At 37.5% G+C, this 26,690-nt stretch overlaps 1 protein-coding gene across 1 annotated transcript in view; it reads right to left on the bottom strand.

The window, feature by feature from the left end:
- Window positions 1-26,435, bottom strand: part of DNAH6 (dynein axonemal heavy chain 6) — a 290,936-nt gene extending 264,501 nt beyond the window's left edge. Inside the window, exons 1-3 of the mRNA XM_061168664.1 lie at window positions 26,328-26,435; window positions 24,839-25,071; window positions 8,004-8,177 (exon numbers count right to left, since the gene is read on the bottom strand). Of these exons, the coding sequence (XP_061024647.1) occupies window positions 8,004-8,177; window positions 24,839-25,063 (399 nt within the window). The 5' untranslated portion in view covers window positions 25,064-25,071; window positions 26,328-26,435. The remainder of the gene's footprint in view (window positions 1-8,003; window positions 8,178-24,838; window positions 25,072-26,327) is intronic.
- Window positions 26,436-26,690: the final 255 nt, after the last annotated feature.

Here is a 26,690-nt window from a genome sequence, read left to right as displayed (position 1 = left end):
GGGCGCGAGCCGCGGCTATCAGCGCGGATCCCACAGCAACAGGGGCGCAGAGGGCAAAGCGGAGAGATTCCCACACAGAGGCTCGGCGCCGACCAGCACTCACCAGCCTGAGAGGCTTGTTTGCTCACCCGCCTGGGCGGGCGGGGGCTGGGAGCTGAGGCTCGGGCTTCGGTCGGATCGCAGGGAGAGGACTGGGGTTGGTGGCGTGAACACAGCCTGAAGGGGTTAGCGCACCACAGCTGGCCGGGAGGCAGTCCGGAAAAAAGTCTGCAGCTGCCGAAGAGGCAAGAGACTTTTTCTTGCCTCTTTGTTTCGCGGCGCGCAAGGAGAGGGGATTCAGAGCGCCGCCTAAACGAGCTCCAGAGACGGTCGCGAGCCGCGGCGATCAGCGCGAACCCCAGAGATGGGCATGAGACGCTAAGGCTGCTGCTGCCGCCACCAAGAAGCCTGTGTCCCCTCCCGGGAGCCGGTGCAGCCCGCCACGGCCAGGCTCCCGTGATCTGGGGACAACTTCCCCGGGAGAACACACGGCGCGCCTCGGGCTGGTGCAACGTCACGCTGGCCTCTGCCGCCACAGGCTCACCCCGCATCCATATCCTTCCCTCCCCCCCGCCCGAGTGAGCCAGAGCCCCCGAAGCAGCTGCTCCTTTAACCCCGTTCTGTCTGGGCAGGGAACAGATGCCCTCAGGCGACCTACACGCAGAGGCGGGTCCAAATCCAAAGCTGAACCCCGGGAGCTGTGCGAACAAAGAAGAGAAAGGGAAATCTCTCCCAGCAGCCTCAGAAGCAGCGGATTAAAACTCCACAAACAACTTGATGCGCCTACATCTGTTGAATACCTGAATAGACAACGAATCATCCCAAATTCAGGAGGTGGACTTTGGGAGCAGGATATATTAATTTTTTCCCGCTTCCTTTTTTTGTGAGTGTATATGTATATGCTTCTGGGTGAGATTTTGTCTGTATAGCTTTGCTTTATAATAGCTTTATTTTACTTCACTATATTTTATCCTCTTTCTTTCTTTCTTTCTATTTTTTCTCCCTTTTACTCTGAGCCGTGTGGATGAAAGGCTCTTGGTGCTCCAGCCAGGCATCAGGGCTGTGCCTCTGAGGTGGGAGAGCCAACTTCAGGGCACTGGTCCACAAGAGACCTCCCAGCTCCACGTAATACCAAACGGCAAAAATCTCTCAGAGATCTCCATCTCAACATCAAGACCCAGCTTCACTCAATGACCAGCAAGCTACAGTGCTGGACACCCTAAGCCAAACAACTAGCAAGACAGGAACACAGCCCCATCCATTAGCAGAGAGGCTGCCTAAAATCATAATAAGGCCACAGACACCCCAAAATACACCACCAGACGTGGACGTGCCCACCAGAAAGACAAGATCCAGCCTCATCCACTAGAACACAGGCACTAGTTCCCTCCACCAGGAAGCCTACACAACCCACGGAACCAACCTTACCCACTGGGGACAGATACCAAAAACAATGGGAACTACGAACCTGCAGCCTGTGAAAAGGAGACCCCAAACACAGTAAGATAAGCAAAATGAGACGACAGAAAAACACACAGCGGATGAAGGAGCAGGTTCAAAACACACCAGACCTAACAAATGAAGAGGAAATAGGTAGTGTACCTGAAAAAGAATTCAGAATAATGATAGTAAGGATGATCCAAAATCTTGGAAATAGAATAGACAAAATGCAAGAAACATTTAACGAGGACGTAGAAGAACTAAAGAGGAACCAAGCAACGATGAAAAACACAATAAATGAAATTAAAAATACTCTAGATGGGATCAATAGCAGAATAACTGAGGCAGAAGAACGGATAAGTGACCTGGAAGATAAAATGGTGGAAATAACTACTGCAGAGCAGAATAAAGAAAAAAGAATGAAAAGAACTGAGGACAGTCTCAGAGACCTCTGGGACAACATTAAATGCACCAACATTCGAATTATAGGGGTCCCAGAAGAAGAAGAGAAAAAGAAAGGGACTGAGAAAATATTTGAAGAGATTATAGTTGAAAACTTCCCTAATATGGGAAAGGAAATAGTTAATCAAGTCCTGGAAGCACAGAGAGTCCCATACAGGAAAAATCCAAGGAGAAACACGCCAAGACACATATTAATCAAACTGTCAAAAATTAAATATAAAGAAAACATATTAAAAGCAGCAAGGGAAAAACAACCAATAACACACAAGGGAATCCCCATAAGGTTAACAGCTGATCTTTCAGCAGAAACTCTGCAAGCCAGAAGGGAGTGGCAGGATATACTTAAAGTGATGAAGGAGAAAAACCTACAACCAAGATTACTCTACCCAGCAAGGATCTCATTCAGATTTGATGGAGAAATTAAAACCTTTACAGACAAGCAAAAGCTGAGAGAGTTCAGCACCACCAAACCAGCTTTACAACAAATGCTAAAGGAACTTCTCTAGGCAAGAAACACAAGAGAAGGAAAACACCTACAATAACAAACCCAAAACATTTAAGAAAATGGGAATAGGAACATACATATCGATAATTACCTTAAATGTAAATGGATTAAATGCTCCCACCAAAAGACACAGACTGGCTGAATGGATACAAAAACAAGACCCATATATATGCTGTCTACAAGAGACCCACTTCAGACCTAGAGACACATACAGACTGAAAGTGAGGGGATGGAAAACGATATTCCATGCAAATGGAAATCAAAAGAAAGCTGGAGTAGCAATTCTCATATCAGACAAAATAGACTTTAAAATAAAGACTATTACAAGAGACAAAGAAGGACACTATATAATGATCAAGGGATCGATCCAAGAGGAAGGTATAACAATTGTAAATATTTATGCACCCAACATAGGAGCACCTCAATACATAAGGCAAATACTAACAGCCAGAAAAGGGGAAATCAACAGCAACACAATCATAGTAGGGGACTTTAACACCCCACTTTCACCAATGGACAGATCATCCAAAATGAAAATAAATAAGGAAACACAAGCTTTAAATGATACATTAAACAAGATGGACTTAATTGATATTTATAGGACATTCCACCCAAAAACAACAGAATACACATTTTTCTCAAGTGCTCATGGAACATTCTCCAGGATAGATCATATCTTGGGCCACAAATCAAGCCTTGGTAAATTTAAGAAAATTGAAATTGTATCAAGTATCTTTTCCGACCACAACACTATGAGACTAGATATCAATTACAGGAAAAGATCTGTAAAAAATACAAACACATGGAGGCTACACAATACACTACTTAATAACGAAGTAATCACTGAAGAAATCAAAGGGGAAATCAAAAAATACCTAGAAACAAATGACAATGGAGACACGACGACCCAAAACCTATGGGATGCAGCAAAAGCAGTGCTAAGAGGGAAGTTTATAGCAATACAAGCCTACCTCAAGAAACAGGAAACATCTCGAATAAACAACCTAACCTTGCACCTAAAGCAATTAGAGAAAGAAGAACAAAAAAACCCCAAAGCTAGCAGAAGGAAAGAAATCATAAAGATCAGATCAGAAATAAATGAAAAAGAAATGAAAGAAACAATAGAAAAATCAATGAAACTAAAAGCTGGTTCTTTGAGAAGATAAACAAAATTGATAAACCATTAGCCAGACTCATCAAGAGAAAAAGGGAGAAGACTCAAATCAATAGAATTAGAAATGAAAAAGGAGAAGTAACCACTGACACTGCAGAAATACAAACGATCATGAGAGATTACTACAAGCAACTCTATGCCAATAAAATGGACAACCTGGAAGAAATGGACAGATTCTTAGAAATGCACAACCTGCCGAGACTGAACCAGGAAGAAATAGAAAATATGAACAGACCAATCACAAGCACTGAAATTGAAACTGTGATTAAAAATCTTCCAACACACAAAAGCCCAGGACCAGATGGCTTCACAGGCGAATTCTATCAAACATTTAGAGAAGAGCTAACACCTATCCTTCTCAAACTCTTTCAAAATATTGCAGAGGGAGGAACACTCCCCAACTCATTCTACGAGGCCACCATCACCCTGATACCAAAACCAGACAAAGATGTCACAAAGAAAGAAAACTACAGGCCAATATCACTGATGAACATAGATGCAAACATCCTCAACAAAATACTAGCAAACAGAATCCAACAGCACATTAAAAGGATCATACACCGTGATCAAGTGGGGTTTATCCCAGGAATGCAAGGATTCTTCAATATACGCAAATCAATCAATGTGATACACCATATTAACAAATTGAAGGAGAAAAACCATATGATCATCTCAATAGATGCAGAGAAAGCTTTCAACAAAATTCAACACCCATTTATGATAAAAGCCCTGCAAAAAGTAGGCATAGAGGGAACTTTCCTCAACATAATAAAGGCCATATATGACAAACCCACAGCCAACGTTGTCCTCAATGGTGAAAAACTGAAACCACTTCCACTAAGATCAGGAACAAGACAAGGTTGCCCACTTTCACCACTATTATTCAACATAGTTTTGGAAGTGTTAGCCACAGCAATCAGAGAAGAAAAAGAAATAAAAGGAATCCAAATCGGAAAAGAAGAAGTAAAGCTGTCACTGTTTGCAGATGACATGATACTATACATAGAGAATCCTAAAGATGCTACCAGAAAACTACTAGAGCTAATCAATGAATTTGGTAAAGTAGCAGGATACAAAATTAATGCACAGAAATCTCTTGCATTTCTATACACTAATGATGAAAAATCTGAAAGTGAAATTAAGAAAACACTCCCGTTTACCATTGCAACAAAAAGAATAAAATATCTAGGAATAAACCTACCTAAGGAGACAAAAGACCTGTATGCAGAAAATTATAAGACACTGATGAAAGAAATTAAAGATGATAGAAATAGATGGAGAGATATACCATGTTCTTGGATTGGAAGAATCAACATTGTGAAAATGACTCTACTACCCAAAGCAATCTACAGATTCAATGCAATCCCTATCAAACTACCACTGGCATTTTTCACAGAACTAGAACAAAAAAATTTCACAATTTGTATGGAAACACAAAAGACCCCGAATAGCCAAAGCAATCTTGAGAACGAAAAATGGAGCTGGAGGAATCAGGCTCCCTGACTTCAGACTATATTACAAAGCTACAGTAATCAAGACAGTTTGGTACTGGCACAAAAACAGAAATATAGATCAATGGAACAGGATAGAAAGCCCAGAGATAAGCCCACGCACATATGGTCACCTTATCTTTGATAAAGGAGGCAAGCATATACAGTGGAGGAAAGACAGCCTCTTCAATAAGTGGTGCTGGGAAAATTGGACAGATACATGTAAAAGTATGAAATTAGAACACTCCCTGACACCATACACAAAAATAAACTCAAAATGGATTAAAGACCTAAGTGTAAGGCCAGACACTATCAAACTCTTAGAGGAAAACATAGGCAGAACACTCTATGACATAAATCACAGCAAGATCCTTTTTGACCCAGCTCCTAGAGAAATGGAAATAAAAACGCAAATAAACAAATGGGACCTAATGAAACTTAAAAGCTTTTGCACAGCAAAGGAAACCATAAACAAGACCAAAAGACAACCCTCAGAATGGGAGAAAATATTTGCAAATGAAGCAACTGACAAAGGATTAATCTCCAAAATATACAAGCAACTCATGCACCTCAATATCAAAAAAACGAACAACCCAATCCAAAAATGGGCAGAAGACCTAAATAGACATTTCTCCAAAGAAGAGATACAGATTGCCAACAGACACATGAAAGAATGCTCAACATCATTAATCATTAGAGAAATGCAAATCAAAACTACAATGAGATATCATCTCACACTGGTCAGAATGGCCATCATCAAAAAATCTAGAAACAATAAATGCTGGAGAGGGTGTGGAGAAAAGGGAACACTCTTGCCCTGTTGGTGGGAATGTAAATTGATACAGCCACTATGGAGAACAGTATGGAGGTTCCTTAAAAAACTACAAATAGAACTACCATACGACCCAGTAATCCCACTACTGGGCATATACCCTGCGAAAACCATAGTTCAAAAAGAGTCATGTACCAAAATGTTCACTGCAGCTCTATTTACAGTAGCCAGGACATGGAAGCAACCTAAGTGTCCATCATCGGATGAATGGATAAAGAAGATGTGGCACATATATACAATGGAATATTACTCAGCCATAAAAAGAAATGAAATGGAGGTATTTGTAATGAGGTGGATGGAGTTAGAGTCTGTCATACAGAGTGAAGTAAGTCAGAAAGAGAAAAACAAATACAGTATGCTAACACATATATATGGAATCTAAGGAAAAAAAAAAAGGTCATGAAGAACCTAGTGGCAATATGGGAATAAAGACACAGACCTACTAGAGAATGGACTTGAGGATATGGGGAGGGGGAGGGGTGAGATGTGACAGGGTGAGAGAGTGTCATGGACATATATACACTACCAAATGTAAAATAGATAGCTAGTGGGAAGCAGCTGCATATCACAGGGAGATCAGCTCGGTGCTTTGTGACCACCTAGAGGGGTGGGATGGGGAGGGTGGGAGGGAGGGAGATGCAAGAGGGAAGAGATATGGGAACATATGTATATGTATAACTGATTCACTTTGTTATAAAGCAGAAACTAACACACCATTGTAAAGCAATTATACTTCAATAAAGATGTTTAAAAAAATTTTATTGAAGTATAGTTGTTTACAATGTTGTGTTAATTTCTGCTGTTCAGCAAAGTGATTCAGTTTTACACATATATATTCTTTTTCATATCCTTTTCCATTATGGTTTATCACAGGATATTGAATATAGTTCCCTGTGCTATACAGTAGGACCTTGTTTTTTTAATCCTTCCTATATATAATAGTTTGCATAATCTCTTTTTAAAATTCAAGCTCTTGAAACCCACTTTATACCAAATGAGCTAATTAATGTATAATCAGATCTTTCTTGGCCCCACTTAAAATATCTCATTCTCTCTTTCTACTTCACAGAAACCAAATTAACTGAAGCTATACAATTTCATACAATTTATCATATGATATTCTTTCAGGATAATCTCACCCAAACCCATGGCTCCCAAGGCCATAGCTCTCCCACCTTATCTGCCTTGTTAACTTTCCACTCATTCCTCCGAGCTTAGCACAGTTCCCTAGGGTAGCTGTTCTTCCACTGATGGTCCCCCTGGCCACCAGGTATAAGCATCCCTTCCGTTCAGTTCTCCATTATTTTGTACTTTAAATGACCAGGGAGAGCTCTTATCACACCTCACTGCGCTTAAGTGTTTACTTGTTCATTTCCCACCTCCAGATTCTGAAATCCTCGAGGACAGAGCTTGTCCTCAACTCTCAATTTCTAGCACTGCAGCCCAAAGCCTGAAAGACAGACAACTAGGACTGAAAGATCCTCTCAATAAAAAGCTCAGAGAAATCTTGGCTCTATTGGTATTTTTATTGTGGGTGTGTCCTCCACATTTTCTCCCACTTCTGTTCTTTTGTTTAATTATCTACAGGTATTCACATAAAGCCAGGCTCTAGTGATTTTGCCCCAGAACTACTATTCACTTATTCCTTGCAAGGCAACTTCCCCACTCTACAACTCTTACCAATTACAAAAGTTGTCTCTCTAGTTGGTTCAGTTTCTATTGTATTGCCCTTCACCAAGGTCTTCAAAGATTTGGGGGAATAATGATGAAAATTTCATAAAAGTTATAATAACATTCAAAACACTATTATGTCTTCTTTTAACATGTCTTCTAGAGAAGATCAGAAGACACTATATGAATGCTGAAAGTTTTCCTTTATAATTTTACTCTACTGTCCAAATTTTCCTTAAATAGGAAGAACTGGGAAATACTGTATTCCCCCAATCCATTATATAACCTAAGGGAAAAAGATTTTGCCACTATCTTTATGAGTTAAAAGCATGTTAGCAATGCTATATGACACTAACATTAAAAAGATCAATTAAGTACTTTAATACTTACCTGTTTTTTCTTTTTCACAGAATCTTCATGCTCGAACTGAACAAGAGATTTGGTAGAACTTCTTTCTTCAGTGCTTCCTGGAGGCTTTAGGACTCCAGAAGTGATTAACCGATATCGGTTCTGCTCATATATGTATTCTGGCTTTTTATGATCTTGGTAGGCTTTTAGCACTGGCTTTGGGAAATAAAGAGACATGTTAATCTTTTAAATATTAATGCGAACTTGTTCTTCACTACCTTTGGACTCTATCTCTGTTGGAAATTGATCACCTCCCTGGACTAATTTCCTATCTAAGCCACAATCATTATTAGCAGCTATCATCATTGTCCATGGCCTATTGCTTGACTAAAACTTTTCTACTTGGTTTCCATTAATTCTGCCCTTTAAATACCAATGAATACTTCTAAGGGTGACATTATGACAGAAAGTACACAGAGGCATGAAATCACATACTCACTAATTGTCCAATACAAACCCCCATCATTCACTACAACAGTTACCGTGGGATCATACAATACTCCCACTCTACCCAAAGGTCACTAATCACTTCCCATAGCCATAACTAATTGAAGATCATCACAAAACCAAACAACTTGACTTTTAAAATGGGCAGAGAATCTGAATAGGCATATTTCCAAAGAGGAAATGCAGATGACCAACAGGCACATGAAAAGATGCTCAACAACGTTAATCATCAGGAAAGTGCAAATCAAAACCACAATGAGATATCACCTCACACCTGTCAGAATGGCTATCACCAAAAAGCACACAAATAACAAATGTGGACGAGGATGTGGAGAAAAGGGAACCTTCGCACACTGTTAGTGGGAATGTAAATTGGTACAGCCACTATGGAAAACAGTATGGAGTTTCCTCAAAAAATCAAAAAAAAAGAACTACCATATGACCCAGCAATTACACTCCTGGGTATTTATCTGAAGAAAACAAATACAGTAATTCAAAAAGATATACACATACCATGTCCACTGCAGCATTATTTACAATTGCCAAGATATGGAAGCAACCTAAGAGCCCATCAATAGATGAATGGATAAAGAAGATGTCTTATATATATACAGTGGACTATTATTCAGCCATTAAAAAGAACAGAATTTTGCCATTTGCAGCAACATGGATGAACTTGGAGGGTATTATGCTAAGTGAAATAAGTGAGACATGTTATCACTTATATGTAGGATTAAAAAATAAAACACACTACTGAATATAACAAAAGAAGTAGACTCATGGATATAGAGTGGTTACCAGTGGTGACAGGGAAGGGAGGAGGGGCAAGATAGGGGTAAAGGATGAAGAAGTACAAACTACTATGTATAAAATAAATAAGCTACAAGGATATATTGTTCTGCACAAGGAATATAGCCAATATTTTATAATAACTTTAAATGGAGTATAATCTATAAAAATATTGACTCACTATGCTGTACACCTGAAACTTATAAAATATTGTAAATCAACTATACTTCAATTAAAAAATCAAGGAAAAAAAGTACTAGATGAAAATATAAGAGGTGAATTTTACAACAATGTTAAGAAAGTCTATGCTAAGTTAAGACACAGAAAGACAAATATTGCATGATATCACTTATATGTGGAATCCAAAAAATACAACAAGCTAGTGAATATAACAAAAAAGAAGCAGACTCAGATATAGAGAACAAACTAGTGGTTACCAGTGGGGGGAAGGGGCAATATTATAGGGGTGGGGAAGTGGGAGGTATAAACTATTGGGTGTAAGATAGGCTACAAGAATGTATTTTGCAAAACGGAGAATACAGCCAATATTTTGTAATAACTGTAAATGGATTGTAACCTTCAATAAGACAAACTTCCAATTATAAGATAAATAAGTACTAGGGATGTAATGTACAAGATGATAAATATAATTAACACTGCTGTATATTACATATGAAAGTTGTTAAAAGAGTAAATCCTAAGAGTTCTCATTACAAGGAAAATTTTTTTCTATTACTTTAATTTTGTATCTATATGAAATGATGGTTGTTCACTAAACTTATCGTGATAAACATTTCATGATGCATGTAAGTCAAATCACTATGTTGTACATGTTAAACTTATACAGTGCTTTATGTCAATTATATCTCAATAAAACTGGGGGAAAAAAGACAACCAGCTTCTATATGCCAATTTAATGAAAGAACACTACACCTGCTACGGAAGTACTCATGCCCCCAGAAAATCAAACTCAAGACTCCAGACCTAACCACCAACATATAGGAAATACAAGAACCAGAGAAATATCGGTTAGCTACCACAGTGGGGATACAGTCAACAAAATTAGACTGTGGAACTATATAGAAAAATAACCAAATTTTGCTCATTAAAATTTTTTCTTAAGAAAAAATAAAAGAGTTGATGGGGAACTTACAGACCTAGAGACTTAAGAGAAATATCAACCAGCTAGTGCATGGATCTTATTTTGATATAAATTTTAACAAGGACTCTGCAAACAAAATTATTATAAGACAATCAGGGAAATGTGAATATTTTTTAACAGTTTAAATTATTTTAACAGCTTTCCTGAGATATAATAGACATACATTAAGCTGTATGTATTTAAAGTGTACAATTTGATGCGCTGAGATATATATATATATATATATATATGAAACAGTCAAGATAATGAACAGAACCCAACCATAAGCCTTTTCAGGTTCCTTTCCAATACTCCTCCCTAGGCAAATACTGATCTGTTTTCTATCACTATACATTAGTTTGCATTTTCCAGCCCTTTATATAAATGTAATAAAATAGTATGTATTTTTTTTTGCCCACCATCTTTCAGCATAATTATGCTGAGATTCCTCTATGTTGTTTCATGTATCCATAATTCATTTATTTTTAAGGCTGAGTAGTATCCTATAGTGTAGAAACACCACAATTTATTCATTCACCTCTTGATGGACATTGAGGTCGTTTCCACTTTTGGGCTTTTAAAAACAAAATTGTTGGAGGGGGATCAAGATGGCGGAGTAGGAGAACATGGAGATTACCTCCTCCCGCAAACACATCAAAAATACATCTACATGTGGAACAAGTCTCACAGAAAACCAACTGGAAACTGGCAGAAGAACTCTTATACAACCAAAGCTTCAACAAACTTCTCCACGCACCTGGGTAGGAAGGGGAAAAGGCATTGAGACGGAACTGGCGTCCCTGGGAGGGATCCGTAAAGGAGAGAAGATCCACAAGGGCAGACCCTTGCCCTGGGGAGGCCCCTTACTTGCCGGGAGGTCCGCTGGGACAGATATAGGGTCTGGAAAAGCCTAAATTCTACTCCTGAGGAGTGTGGGCATGCTGGCTTGCTAACAATCAGGGCAGAGAGAGACCAGTGCTGGTGGCTGCTGCCACGCCTCACTTCCCAATTCAAGGTGCACACCAGATGGGGCCACAAATACTCACAGAGGCAAAGTGCCAAATCTTGGACCAACAGGCCCTGGGAGAGGACTCAATCTACCTGCAGGGAGACAGGCTGGAGGGCCTGGGGTGTGGTCCGGACCGAACCTTGGAGCCCATTGTCAGTACTCACATGCAGACTTTGTCAGCATGCATACTAAGTGGTGCCACAGAAATGCACAGCAGCTGGGCGCTGAGTCTCTGGTGGACAGGCCCTGGGCAGGAGTACACAACTGTTTGTTTGGGTCTGGCAGGAGCGCTCCGGCCCCGCCCACTCTACACTGCAGCTTGGAGCTGGATCTGCGGCTGACAGGTCCTGGGAGAGGTTGGCCACAGAGGCAGCCCAGGTTCCAGGTGGCAGCACGACCACCTAGATTCCTGCAGCCACAGCACCCTGGCCCCAGCCCCAGCCCACTCCACAGCACAGCCTAGCAGTAGGTCTGGGACAAACACACGGAAAAAGAGATGTGACCATGGGCTGCTTCCGGGTGGAACCACAGCCGCCTGCACAGGCAGTCCATAGGGTCACTGTGACCACATGGACCTCACTTGCTTTAGCAATCACCTCCTGTGGGGCAGGGCATGCACTTGTCGATGAAAAATTAATCAGTCGATCTAAGAAAGAAATGGAAAATTTTATTCAAGCCAAATTTGAGGATTACAGTCAGGAAAGAGCACCTCAGAAAGCTCTGAGAACTGTCCCACCTGTTAGAAGTCAAGGCACAGTTATATAAATTTTTTTGAGACAGAGGGCTATACATCAAATGACATTTTATTGGCAGTTTAAATGATCCAGAGCTAAGCATCATTGTGGTGGGTCATGTGACCCTGTACGAGATCAAGAAGGAATGTTATCTTTTAAGGAGTTGTCTTGTTGATGCTGGGAGAATGTTGCTCTTTAAGGCTGAGCAGGTATTCCTGCTGATGGGGGAGGTTTCGTTGATGCATAATGCAGAAACACAAGCATAGTGGGGGAAGAGAGCAGGCCAAAGTGCAGAGAAGAATTTTTTATGTTTAAATTTTTCTTGTCTTGCCATAAAATATGAATTTTATTTCACACACTCAAGAGCAATGGATCCTGATCAAACCCAACCCTCAGGGCTTCTACTCCAACAACTGGGGAGCAGACTCGGCCCCAACAGGGCTGTGACAGCCATGGAGCAAAGAGGAGGTCTCATCTGACATCCAGCACAGGCTCTGGAGACCACAACATCAATCACACCTACTGTCAAGGGATAATGGCCAGCACACTATGAAGAAAGATGTGGCTGGCATTCATACCAAACCCAGCCACTGCACCAAAAATACTGGACTCACACAGTCTACACAGGGACACTCCCACTTAAAAACATCCCTTCAAACACCACAGTAGATAACTGCTTCTCCTGAATTCATAGAGACAGAGAAAGTTTAAGTAAAATGAAAAAGCAGAGGAACTACTCCCAATTAGAAGAACAAGTGAAATCTCCTGAAAGAACAAATAATGAAACAGACCTCACCAGACTGTTAGACCACAAGTTCAAAAAGGAGATAATAAAAATGCTAAAGGAATTAAGAAAGATGATTGATAGAAATGCAGATCACTGTAACAAGGAACTAGAAACTATAAAGACAAACCAATCAAAATTAGACAACTCAATTGGTGAAATAAAAACCAATCTAGAAGCAATAAATAGCACACTAAATAACAAAGAAGAATGAATAAGTGACCTGGAAGATAGAATAATGGAAATCACCCAATCAGAACAGCAGACAGAAAGAAAAATGAAAAAAAAAAAAGAAAGCAACACATGAGATATAGAGAGTAATATGAAGGATGCCAACCTAAGCATAATAGGGGTTCCAGAAGGAGAAGAGAGAGAAAAGAGGATCAAAAATGTATTTGAAGAATTTATGACTGAAAACTTCCCAAACCTAAAGAAGGAAACAGATATCCAGGTACAGGAAGAACAGAGGGTCCTATACAAGATAAACCCAAACAGATCCACACCAAGACATATCGTAATTAAAATGGTGAGAATTAAAGATAAAGATAGGATTCTAAAGGCAGTTACAAGGGAAGCCATTTACCACAAACCCACAGACAACTTAATACTCAACCATGAGAAGCTGAAAGCCTTTCCGCTAAATTCAGGAACAAGACGAGGATGCCCATTCTCACCACTTCTATCACAGTATTGGAAGTCCTAGCCACAGCAATCAGACAAGAAAAAGAAATAAAAGGTATCCAAATTGGAAGGAAAGAGGTAAAACTCTCACTCTTTGCAGATGACATGATACGCAATAGAGAGAACCCTAAAATCTCCATACAAAAACTATTAGTGCTAATAAATGAATTCAGCAAGGTAGCAGGATACAAGATTAACACACAGAAATGTGTTGCATTTCTTTACACTAATAATGACATATCAGAAAGAGAAAGTAAGAAAACAATCCTGTTTAAAACTGCATCAAAAAAATAAAATCCCTAGGAATAAACTTAACTAAGGAGGTGAAAGACCTATATACTAAAAACTATAAAACATTCATAAAGGAAATGGAAAGATATCCCATGCTCTTGGATTGGAAGAATTAATATTGTTAAAATGGCCATACTACCCAAAGCAATCTACAGATTTAATGTGATCCCTATCGAAATACCCATGACATTTTTCACAGAACTAGAACAAATAAAATTTATATGGAAACACAAAAGACTGAGAATTGCCAAAGCAATCCTGAGGAGAAAGAACAAATCTGGAGACATCACCCTTCCAGACTTCAGACAATATTACAAAGCTACAGTATAAAAAACAATGTGGCATTGGCACAAAAACAGACATATAGATCAATGGAAAAGAATAGAGAGCCCAGAAATAAACCTACCAAATAAACCTATGGTCAATTAATCTATGACAAAGGAGGCAAGAATATACAATGAAGAAAAGACAGTCTCTTCAACAAATAGTGTTGGGAAAGCTGGACAGCTACATGTAAATCAATGAAATTAGAACACTCCCTCACACTATATACAAAAATAAACTCGAAATCGTTTAAAGACCTAAATATAAGACATGATACCATAAAACGCCTAGAAGAGAACATAGGCAGAACATTCTCTGACATAAATCTTAGCAATATTTTCTTAGATTAGTCTCACAAGGCAAAATGAATAAAAGCAAAAATAAACAAATGGGACCTAATCAAACTTAAAAGCTTTTGCACAGCAAAGGAAACCATAAACAAAATGAAAAAACAACCTATGGAATAGGAGAAAATATTTGCAAATACTATCCAAAATATACAAACAGCTCATAAAGCTTAATATTGAAAAAACAAACAACCAAATCAAAACATGGGCATAAGACCTAAATAGACACTTCTCCAAAGAAGACATACAGATGGCCAACAGGCATATGAAAAGATGCTCAACATCACTAATTATTAGAGAAATGCTTATCAAAACCACAATAAGGTATCACCTCACACCAGCAGAATGGCCATCATCAAAAAGCCTACAACTACATGAGTAGTTGTACTCATGGCTATGATTTATTACAGCAAAAGGGGAAAACAATTAAAATTAACAAAGGGAAAAGGTGTATGGGACAAAGTCTGGGGGAAACCAGGAGCAAGTTTTCATGGGCACTCTTCCAGTGGAATCCATATATGTATGGGTTTATATCTGGACTCTCTATTGTGTTCCATCAGTCTATTTGTCTATCTTGACACCAATACTACAATGTCTTAATTATTGTAGTTTAATAGTAAGTATTGAAATCAGGAGCATTAGACTTTAAACTTTGTTCTTCTCTTTCAAAGTTGTTTTGGTTGTTCTAAGTCCTTTGCATTTTTCTATGAATTTTAGAATCAGCTTGTCAATTTCTACCAAAAAGGAGAAATACTGCTGGGACTTTGATTGGAATTGCATTAAATTTATAGATCAATTTGAGGAGAACTGACATCTTGAAAATATTGAGTCTTCTAAACTACAAACACAGTATCATTCTTAATTTAGAGCTTCTTTAATTTCTCTGTTATATTTTGTACTATTCATTCTTCAGGCCTTGCACATTCTCATTAGATTTACCCTCAATTCATATTTTTGTTGCTATTGTAAATAGTATTTTTATTTAATTTCAATTTCAAATTGCTCATACATAGATGTGCAATTAGTTAGTTTTTTATACTATCTTGTATTCTGCATCCTTGCTAACCTCATAATCAGTTCTAGTAACTTTTTCATAGCTTTCACTGGATCTTCCAAATAGACGATCATGTTCTTTGTGAATGAAAATTTTTACTTCTTCCTTTCTAATCTGGATTCCTTTTTTCTCTTTTCCTTACCTTACTGCAATGGCTACCACCTCTAATACATTGTTAAACAGAAATGCTGGGAGCAGACATCCTTATTTGTTCATAATTTTTCACCATTAAGTCTGAGGTTAGGTGTAGGTTGTTCATGGATGACCCTTACTCACTTGAGGAAGGTCTCTTCTACTCCTAATTTGCTGAGAGTTTTATCAGGAATGGGTGGTGGGTTTTGTCAAAGGATTTATCTACATCTATTGATATAATCATATGGTTTTTATTTTTCAGTGGGGTAATATGGTGAATTACAGTGATTGCTTTTTAAATGGTTAATTCCCTACATTCCTGAGATAAACCCCACTGGCAATGATGTATTATATAGTTGGGTTCAAATTCCCAAAATTTTGTTTATAGTTTTTTTTTAAATAACAATATTAACTACCATTTATTGAGCTTCTTCTATGTGACAAAACTTTAACACCCATTAATCTTTACAGCAAATGTGTTAGAAGAATATTATTATTTGAATTTTATTTTATTTGTTATTGAGACATAATTGATATATAACATTATATTAGTTTGTGTACAACATATGTATATGTTGCAAAATGATCACCACAATAAATCTAGTTAACATCCATCATCACACAGTTACACTTTTTTTTCTTATAATAAGAATTTTCAAGATATTCTCCCTTAGCAACCTTAAAATATACAATAGAGTATTATTAACTATCGTCACCATGCTGTACATTATATCCCCAGGACCTCATTTATTTTATAACTGGAAGTTTGTACTTTTTGACCTCCTTCACTCATTTCATCCACTGCACCCCCTCAACCCGTTCTCTGGCAAACACCTATCTGTTCTCTGATTCTATGAGTTCAGTTTTCATTTTCTTTAGATTCCACATGTAAGTGAGATCATACAGTATTCGTCTTTCTCTGTCTGACTTATTTCACCTAGCATAATGCCTTCAAGGTCCATCCATGTTGTTGCAAATGGCAAGATTTCCATCTTTTTATGGCTGAATAATATTCTCTTGTGTGTATATATACTACATTTTCTTTATCTGTTTTTACACTGATGGACACATAGGTTGCTTCCATGTCTTGGGTATTGTAAATAATGCTGTAATGAATATGGGGTGCAATTATACATATCTATAACTATCTTCTTGAGCTAGTATTTTTATTTCCTTCAGATAAATGCCCAGAAGTATGACTGCTGGATCACATTTTTAATTTTTTCAGGAAACTTCATATTGTTTTCCATAGTGACTGCACCAATTTATATACATTCCTATCAACAGTACACAAGGATTCCCTTTTCTCCACATCCTTGCAAACACTTCCTGTTTCTTGTCTTTTTGATAACAGCCTTTCTAACAGGTGTGAGGTGATACCTCATTGTGGTTATGATTCATATTTCCCTGATGATCAGTGAGGTTGAGCACATTTTCATGAATCTGTTGGCCATCTGTATGCCTTCTTTGGAAAAACGTCTATTCAGGTCCTCTGCCCATCTTTAAAATTTGATTGTTTTATGAGTTGTATGAGTTCCTTATATATTTTGGATTATAACCTCATATCCGATATATGATTTGCGAATAGTTTCTTCCAGAGGTTGCCTTTTCATTTCGTTGAAGGTTTACTTTGTTGTGCAGAAGCCTTTTAGTTTTATGTAGTCCCACTTGTTTATTTTGCTTTTGTTACCTTTGCTTTTGTATTTTTTAATAAATTTTAAAATTTTCTCTTGAAGTATAGTTAATTTACAATATTGTGTTAGTTTCAGGCATACATCACAGTGATTCAGTTATACATTGAGCATAGTTCTCTGTGCTATATGGTAGGCCCTTGTTGGTTATCTATTTTATATATAGTAGTGTGTACATGTTAATACCAACCTCTCAATTTATCCCTCCCCCGACCCCCCCCCCCCTTTCCCCTTTGGTAACCATGAATTTGTTTTCTGTCTGTGAGTCTCTTTCTCTTTTGGAAATAAGTTCGTTTGTATATATATATATACATACACACACACACACACACACACACACACACACACACAGAGAGAGAGAGTCCACGTATAAGGGATATCATAGGATATTCATCTTTGGCTTACTTCACTTAGTGTGATAATCTCTAGGTCCATCCATGTTGCTGCAAATGGCATTATTTCATTCTTTTTTATGGCTGAGTAATATACCATTGTATATACGTACCACATCTTCTTTATCCATTCATCTGTTGATGGACATTTAGGTTGCTTCCATGTCTTGGCTATTGTAAATAGTGCTGCAGTGAACACTGGGATGCATGTATTTTTTCGAATTATGGTTTTCTCCAGATATATGCCTAGGAGTGGGGTTGCAGGATCATATGGTAGCTTTATTTTTAGTTTTTTAAGGAACCTCCATGCTGTTCTCCATAGGAGCTGTACCAATTTACATTCCCAGCACCATTTATTGAAGAGACTGTCTTTCCTCTATTGTATAGTCTTGCCTCCTTTGTTGTAGGTTAATTGACCATAGGTGTATGGGTTTAGTTCTGTGAAAAATGCCATTGGTAATTGGATAGGGATTGCATTGAATCTATAGATTGCCTTGGGTAGTGTAGTCATTTTGACAATATTGATTCTTCCCAAGAACATGGTATATCTTTCCATCTGTTTATGTCATCTTTGATTTCTTTCATCAGCATCTTATAGTTTTTGGAGTACCAGTCTTTTGCTTCCTTAGGTAGGTTTATTCCTAGGTATTTTATTATTTTTGATGTGATGGTAAATGGGATTGTTTCCTTAATTTCTCTTTCTGATCTTTCATTGTTGGTATATATAAATGCAACAGATTTCTGTATATTAATTTTTGTTACCTTTGCTTTTGATGTCAAATCCAAAAAATCATTGCCAAGACTGATCTCAAGAAGCTTACCACCTATGTTTTCTTCTAGAAGTTTTATAGTTTCAGGTCTTATGTTCCAACGTTTAATTCATTTTCAGTTAGCTTCTGTGTATGGTGTAAGTTAGTGGTCCAGTTTTGTTTTTTCATGTGACTGTTCAGTTTTCCCAATACCATTTATTGAAAAGACTGTCCTTTCTCCATTGTATATTCCTGGCTCCTTTGTCATAAATTAATTGACCATATATGTATGGATTTATTTCTGGAATCTTTATTTTATTTCATTGATCTATGTGTCTGTTTTATGCCAACACCATCCTGCTTTGATTACTATAGCTTTGCAATATAGTTTGAAATCAGGACACGTGATACCTCCCACTTTGTTCTTCTTTCTCAAAATTGCTTTGGTTATTCAAGATCTTTCATGGTTCCTTCTCAAGATTGCTTTGGCTATTTGGGATCTTTTGTGGTTTCATACAATTTTAGGATTGTTTGTTCCATTCCTGTGAAAAATATCATTGGAATTCTTAGAGAAATTTCATTGAATCTGTAGATTGTTTTGGGTAGTATCGGCACTTTAGCAACATTAATTATTCCAATCCATGAGCACAGAATTTCTTTCCATTTATGTCTTCTTTGATTTCTTTTATCAACATCTTAGAGTTTTCAGTGTACAGGTATTTTCACCTCCTTGGTTATGTTTATTCCTAGGTATTTCCTGCTTTTTCATGCAATTGTAAATGGGATTGTTTTCTTAATTTCTTTTTCTGATAGTTCATTATTAGTGTATAGAAATGTAACAGATTTCTGTATTTTGACTTTGTTTTCTGCACATTTACTGAATTAATTTATGAGTTCTAATAGCTTTTTGGTGATCTCTTTAGGGTTCTCTATATGTAGCATCATGTCATTCACAAATAGCAACAGTTTTACTTCTTCCTTTCCAATTTGGATGCCTTTTATCTCTTTTTCTTGTCTTTTATCTCTTTTTTTCTTGTCTTATCCTAGTGTTGTGGCTAGGATTTTTTAATACTATGTTGAATGAAAGTTGTGAGAGTGGGCATTCTTGTCTTGTTCCTGATCTTAGAGGAAAAGCTTTCAGCTTTTCACTGTTGAGTATTATGTTAGTGATATACTAACATAACACTATGTTATATTTGGGTTTGTCATATATGGCCTTTATTATGTTGTTGTATGTCCCTTCTTAATCCACTTTGTTGAGAATTTTTATCATAAATGGATGTTGAATTTTATCAAAAGCTTTTTCTGCATCTATCGATATGATCATATGATTTTTATCCTTTGTTTTGTTGATGTGGTGTATCATGCTGATTGATTTGTGGATATTGAACCATCCTTGCTTCCCTGGAACAAATCCCACTTGATCATGGTGTAAGCTCCTTTTAAGGTACTATTGAATTCTGTTTGCTAATATTTTGTTGAGGATTTCTGCATCTATGTTTATCAGGGATATTGGCCTGCAATTTTCTTTTTTTGTGGTATCCTTGTCTAGTTTTGGCTTCAGGGTAATGCTGGCCTCATTAAATGAATTTGGAAGAGTTCCCTCCTCTTCTGTTTTTTTGGAAGAGTTTGAGAAGGATTGGTATTAATTCTTTAATGTTTGGTAAAATTCACCAGTGAAGCCATCTGGTCCTGGACTTTTGTTTGTTGGGAGGTTTTTGATGACTAATTCAATCTCCTTACTGTAATCAGTTTGTTCAACTTTTCTGTTTCGTCATGATTCAATCTTGGTTGGTTGTATGTTGCTAGGAATGTATCCATTTCTTTTAGGTTGTCCAATTTATTGGCACATATTTGTTCATAGCAGTCTCTTATGATCCTTTGTATTTTGTGGTATCAGTTGTAGCGTCTAAAATTTCATTTCTGATTTTATTTGAGTCCTCTTTCTTTTTTTTCCTTGGTAAGTCTAGCTAAAGGTTTGTCTATTTTATTTATCTTTTCAAAGAACCAGCTCTTAGTTTCATTGAATTTCATTGATCTTTTCTATTGTTCTTTCAGTGTCTATCTCCTTTATTTCCACTCTGATCTTTGCTATTTCCTTTTTTTCTATTCATTTTTGGCTTTGTTTGTTCTTCCATTTCTAGTTCCTTGAGGTGTAAAGTTAGGTTGTTTATTTGAGGTATTTCTTGTTTCTTGATGTAGGCATTTATCCCTATGAAATCCCCTCTTAGAACTTTTGCTGCATCCCATAAATGTTGATATGTTGTATTTCCATTTTCATTTGTCTTAAAGTATTTTTTAATTTCTCTTTTGGTTTCTTCTTTGACCCAATTTTCTTTGACCAAATTTGTGAATTTTCCAATTTTCTTCTTGTAATTGAGATCTAGTTTCATACTACTGTGGTCAGAAAAGATGCTTGATATGATTTCAGTCTTCTTAAATTTATTAAGACTTGTTTTGTTGCCTAACATATAATCCATCCTGGAGAATGTTCCACGTGCACTTGAGAAGAAAGTGTATTCTGTTGCTTTTGCATGGAATTTCTATATATGTCTCTTAAGTCCATTAGGTCAAACTTGTCATTTAAGGGCAATGTTTCCTTATTGATTTTTTAGTCTGGATGATTTTTCCATTGATGAAAGAAGGGTGTTAAAGTCCCCCACTAATATTGTATTGCTGTCTCTTCGTCCCTTTAGATCTGTATTTGTTTTATATATTTAGGTGCCCCTATATTGGGTGCATAAATATTTACAAACATTATATCCTCTTGTTGGATTGACCCCTATATCATTATATAATGATCTTTTCTCTTATTACAGTCTTTGTCTTAAAGTCTATTTTGTCTGATATAAGTATAGCTACCCCAGCTTTCGTTTGGTTTTATTTGCATGGAATACCTTTTTCATCCCTTCACTTTCAATCTGTGTGTACCCTTACATCTCTAGTGAGTCTCATGTAGGCAGCATGTGGATGCCTGTAAGAGATTTAAAATAGATGGGTCTATTTAAAAAAATCTAATCAGCTAGTCTGTGTCTTTTGATTGGAGAATTTAGTCTATTTACATTTAAAGTAATTATTTATAGGTATGCACTTATTGCCATTTTGTTAATTATGTTCTGGCTATTTTATGATTCTTTTGCTCCTTTTTTCTTCTCTTGCTCTCTTCCTTTCAGATTTGATAATATTCTTCAGTAGTATGCTTAGATTCTTTTCTCTTTATCTTCTGTGTATCTACTATAGGTTTTTGCTTTGTAGTTACCATGAGACTCACTTAAAAAAACTTATATTTGTAATGGTTTAAGTTGATAATAACTTAAATTTGAATGCATTCTAAAGCTCTCCATTTTATCCCCCCCTACACATTTTATGTTTTTGATGTTACAATTTACATCTTTTTATCTTGTGTATGCATAACAAATTATGTAAAAATATGTATTTTTGTGTGTGTATTTATCCATTTATATAAAATTGAGCATGGAGAAAAGCAAGAAAGGATGTACATCAGATTGTTGTTAATGATAGATACCATAGAAATGGGGGTCAGAGATTGGAGAATTGAAGGTAAGGAAAAATGTAAAAGAAGAAGAGTAGGAGAGGGAAAGAAAGAGGGAAGAGAGGGAGAGAGAGAGAGGAGAAGGAAGGTGGGGAGGTGGGCATAGGAAGAGGAGAAAAGAACAAAGAAGGGGAGGGGAGGAGAGGGGAAGGATGGCAATGATAAAAAGAACCTACATAGTATTACTAACTCTGTCAGGACAAATCAAACTACAGGTACCTATACACATGAAATTAGTCTCTTGAATACTAAGCTACTTTCTCCATGTGGTAGAAATTGATGTCTTTTTCACTTTATTCCTTAGTATTTTTAATATTGTAGAACTACTATATTCATGTATTTCTTATATTGTTCCAGTCACCTAGTACATAACAAAATGCTCCAAACTTAGTGACTTTAAACACAACAACAACATTTATTTTGCTTAAAAATCTACCATGTAGGCAGAGCTGAGTGAGAACAGCTTGCCTCTGCTCCACCTGACATCAGCTGAGGCAGCTCAAGGGCTGGGGACTGGAATCTCTGAAGGCTTGTCCGTTCACAGTCTGGCAGGTGATAAAGGCTATAGTCTGGGACTCATTCAGATGACATCTCCTCAGGGAGACCTTTGTAGTCACCCAATCTAAAGTAGCCGGCCGTTTGTCTTGACCACATTCCCTATATTATTTTCTTAACAGCACCTATCATTAGATGACATTCTTCAGTCTAATTATTTAGGATTACTAGAATGTCAACAGGAATTTTGTCTCCCATGTTCACTGTTGTATCCCCAGAGCATGACTCAGAGCCTGGCATGTAGTAGGCATTGAATTCAATATACATAAATTTATCACACTGATGTCAAATGGAACTACTTTAATCATCAAGGGTTAATTATACACTTTTGCCACATGAAGGTAAACCCCTCAGAAAGAAACAAGTGTAAAAGGTTTAATACTAAGTCCATGGGAAAAAAACAGTAGAGAGGCCCCAAAACTCCCCACAACGCATAGTGCAGGCACACTGCTCTCTGGAGAAGAGAGCAGCTGCAGGCAGTGCCATACCCACCTTGCAAATGGAAGTTCAGTGTCAACAACATCTGTTACTTTGCATTTTCTGTTAACCTGAATTGCAATTGGCTGTGTAGTTTTCTTTGCATTTAAGATGTTAATTTGTTTATTAAAATTTTGAATTAATCCCTAGGTTAACTGTTTTTCACATAAAGTAACATTAAAATAAAAATAACAAATCAGCACTATGGACCTTCAAGAATGTTTTCCTCCAGCATGAATCAGTACCTAAATTTGAGAAGCAATGGAATAAGGGTTAATGTCCATAATATATATATGTATATATATGTTTTTATTATTTATTTTTTTTTAATTCAAATATAGTTGATTTACAATATCATGTTAATTTCAGATGTACAGCACAGTGATTCAGTTACACATATATACATTATATATATGTTTTAAAAAACCTCAGAAACTGATAGGAAAAAAGCAAACAATCTAATTTTAAAGTAGACAGTGGTTATGAACAGAATCCACGAAATAAGTTACATACTTGCCAATGAATGAATGAAAATATAATTAACTTCATTAATAAGATACAAATCACAACAACAATGTGATGCCATTTTAACTTATCAGTCTAGCAAAAATAAGAGAACTGATAGCATCAGTTTTGGCAAAGATGTAGGTAAGCAGGACCTCTTATACATTGTAGGTGCAAAGGTAAACCTTTCAGCACAATTGGGCAATAGTTTTCAAAATTAAAATGTACATATTCTATGACCTACAGAATGCCACTTCTGAAAATCCATTTTTATCTGTACAAAGGCAAAGTCATTCAATGCAGCATTATCTGCAATAGCAAAATAATAACAACAACAAAATGAAAAGGAAATAACCAGAACTCCCTTTAGGAGAACAATTAATGGGTACTCTATTATGGCACACCCATGCAACAAAACACAGTGCAGCTGTCAGAAAAGATACCTCTGTATGCACAAATTGGAAAGACTTCCATATGTTTTAGTGAAATCAGTACTTTGAAGATCAGTATGTACTGAATAATCTTTCTTTAAAGCTATATGTTTATACACACACACATACATATATATATATACACACATATATATTTGAATAAACATATAAAACAGCCTGAAAGGCAACCACTAACAACAGGAGTTAACATCTGAAGGTCCAAGTGAGAACTTTCACTTTTTACTTTTTTATGCACTTTCACTGCTCTTTTACATGGATATATAATTATCCAAGGGCATAAATGGATTCTTAAAACTATTTTCAGACATGTACAAAATTTTTCAGAACACTAGGCATTTACTTTGAAAATAATAAAATTATGTAACTATATATATTACTCTTACTGAAGTTCCCAGTATCAAATGGTACCCTAGTACCTAAAAGAGCCTTACAGCCTACATAGTTAAGTATCCATATTGTACATAATGCTAAAGAGAATTTATCTGCTAGAAAACTTTGTTCACCACTGCATCCCACCACCTCAAACAGTATTTAGAGCTCAATAATTTTGAATAAATAAGTGTGTTTACAATTTCATAAACAAGTCTTAACTTTTAGGTTTTCATTCCTTTTTTGTTAATAAAGAGTCTAGAAATTACTTCCATCCCCCAAAGCAATTTTGCAACATCCTCTGTAGCCAAAAGTGGCTAAAATGTTGGTTTTCAAACTTACCAGAGGCTCTAGTTTTATAGGCTGCTGTCGTTTTCTTGTCCTCTCCTGAGCTTTTGTAGTGTGCTTAAATGTCAGGAATTGTGTATCAGCTTCATTTTCTGTGGGTGTTACAAAACTCAGTCTTCCCTTTGCTTTTATACTATTCAGTCTTGTAAGCATAGGGTTTTCCATCAGCTCTCCAATACTTTCCAGGTCCAACTCATTGTCTGAGGCACGAAAAGCCATCTTCACTCCTGGAGAGGGGTTAGGGTCAAGAAAAGAAAAATGAAAAGTAGAGCAAAAGGATTGGGGAAGTAGGGCTAAGCGGAGGGGTTTTAAGAACCACGGAGAGCTTAATTTGCTTATCCCCAAAGAAAAGCTATCAAAGTTACCCCATTCTTCCCAAACTGAGGACCTAAACCAGAGGAATGAAAATTAGGAACTATGCCTGGCCTTCTAGAAGCCCCGTAGCTGGGGTGGGACCCAGGAGTTTGCATTTCTAATAACTTCCTGGGTGATGCTGTTGCTGCCTCTGATTTGGGGACCACAATGGTCCAGATTTGGAAGGATGAAGAGAAATGCCATTATACTGAGATCGTTTCTCACACTTGCGTATGCAAAATATTTCCGGGGGTGGGGGTAGTGTTCAAAATGCAGGTAATTCTAATGCAGGTAATCTGAGATACATAGCCTAGGTACTTACAGAGAAACCAAATAAAGGGAAAAAAGAGTTGAAGGCTAAATCATAAAACAGCGCTTCTGGAGATTTTATGTGTATGAGAATCACTTGAAGAGCTTGTGAAAAGGCAGATTCTGATTCATAAACTTTGAGTAGCAAGGTCCCAGAACACTAGAACTATGAGCCTTTTGTAGTGGTCTTGTACCCTCACCACCACTCACACTCCAGTCCCACCAGATAGGTGGAAATACTTTCCTTAAAAACAGTATTACAATACACGAGGTCTTGAACCAGGTGTCAGCAGGCCCAGGTTTTAGTCTAGATCAGCACTGGCCAATCGAAATATAATGCAAATCTCCTATGCAATTTAAAATTTTCAAGTAACCACATTCAAAAACAAAAAAAGAAATTAATTTAATAATGTTCTTTATTTACCATATACAAAATATTATCATTTCAACATGTAACCAGTATAAAACTTATTAATATGATAGTTTATTTTTTGTTACTACGTCTTCAAAGTATTTCACCTTTAGGGCACATCTCAATTCAGACTAGCCCCCTGTGGCTAGTGGTTACCATACTGACTAGCAGAGGTCCAGACCTGACCACTCCGTGTGTGATCTTGGACAAGTCTCTTGATAGCCCTGTTCCTCAGTTTCTAGCCCTCTAAATTGCTAGGTAGGTAGTAGGTATCACTAAAATGCCTTTCCATTGGCCTTCTCTGCCTCTCTGCCTCTCAGAGCCTTTCCTTATGTGCTCCAAAAGCATGATGAGTCTCCCGCCTAGAAGTCGGAGTTCAGCCCCACAGCTCAATTCCTCAGGACTCACCAAGTCAGACTAGACCAGCAGCCGCCTCAGAGGGTCTCCTGAGACAGAGAAAAAGCAGGTCTGGGAGTAGAAAGTTGTCTCTAAACCGAGAATGTTTCCCGTTGCCTAGCTGCCACCAGGCCGCCACTGAGGCTCACTGCGCCTGTGCGCGATCTGTCGCCACGGCAACCCCTCAGCCAACTGCAGCTCTGGATCCAAGACTGTGCCGGGCAGTCGAGCCAATGACTGTCTCTGGAAATTTCCTTACGTCGCTGATTGGTGGAGAGCTCGCACTAGACCTGACGGCTTCTCCGCGCTGGGAAGTGTTCCCGGGCTAGGCTGGAAGGCCAGGCAGCCGAAGGAGGTGGTTACTTATGTTTGTTC

Source organism: Eubalaena glacialis, chromosome 14 (assembly GCF_028564815.1).
Source record: "Eubalaena glacialis isolate mEubGla1 chromosome 14, mEubGla1.1.hap2.+ XY, whole genome shotgun sequence".
Classification (NCBI taxonomy): domain Eukaryota; kingdom Metazoa; phylum Chordata; class Mammalia; order Artiodactyla; family Balaenidae; genus Eubalaena; species Eubalaena glacialis.
This window is presented reverse-complemented; position numbering and strand designations above follow the sequence as displayed.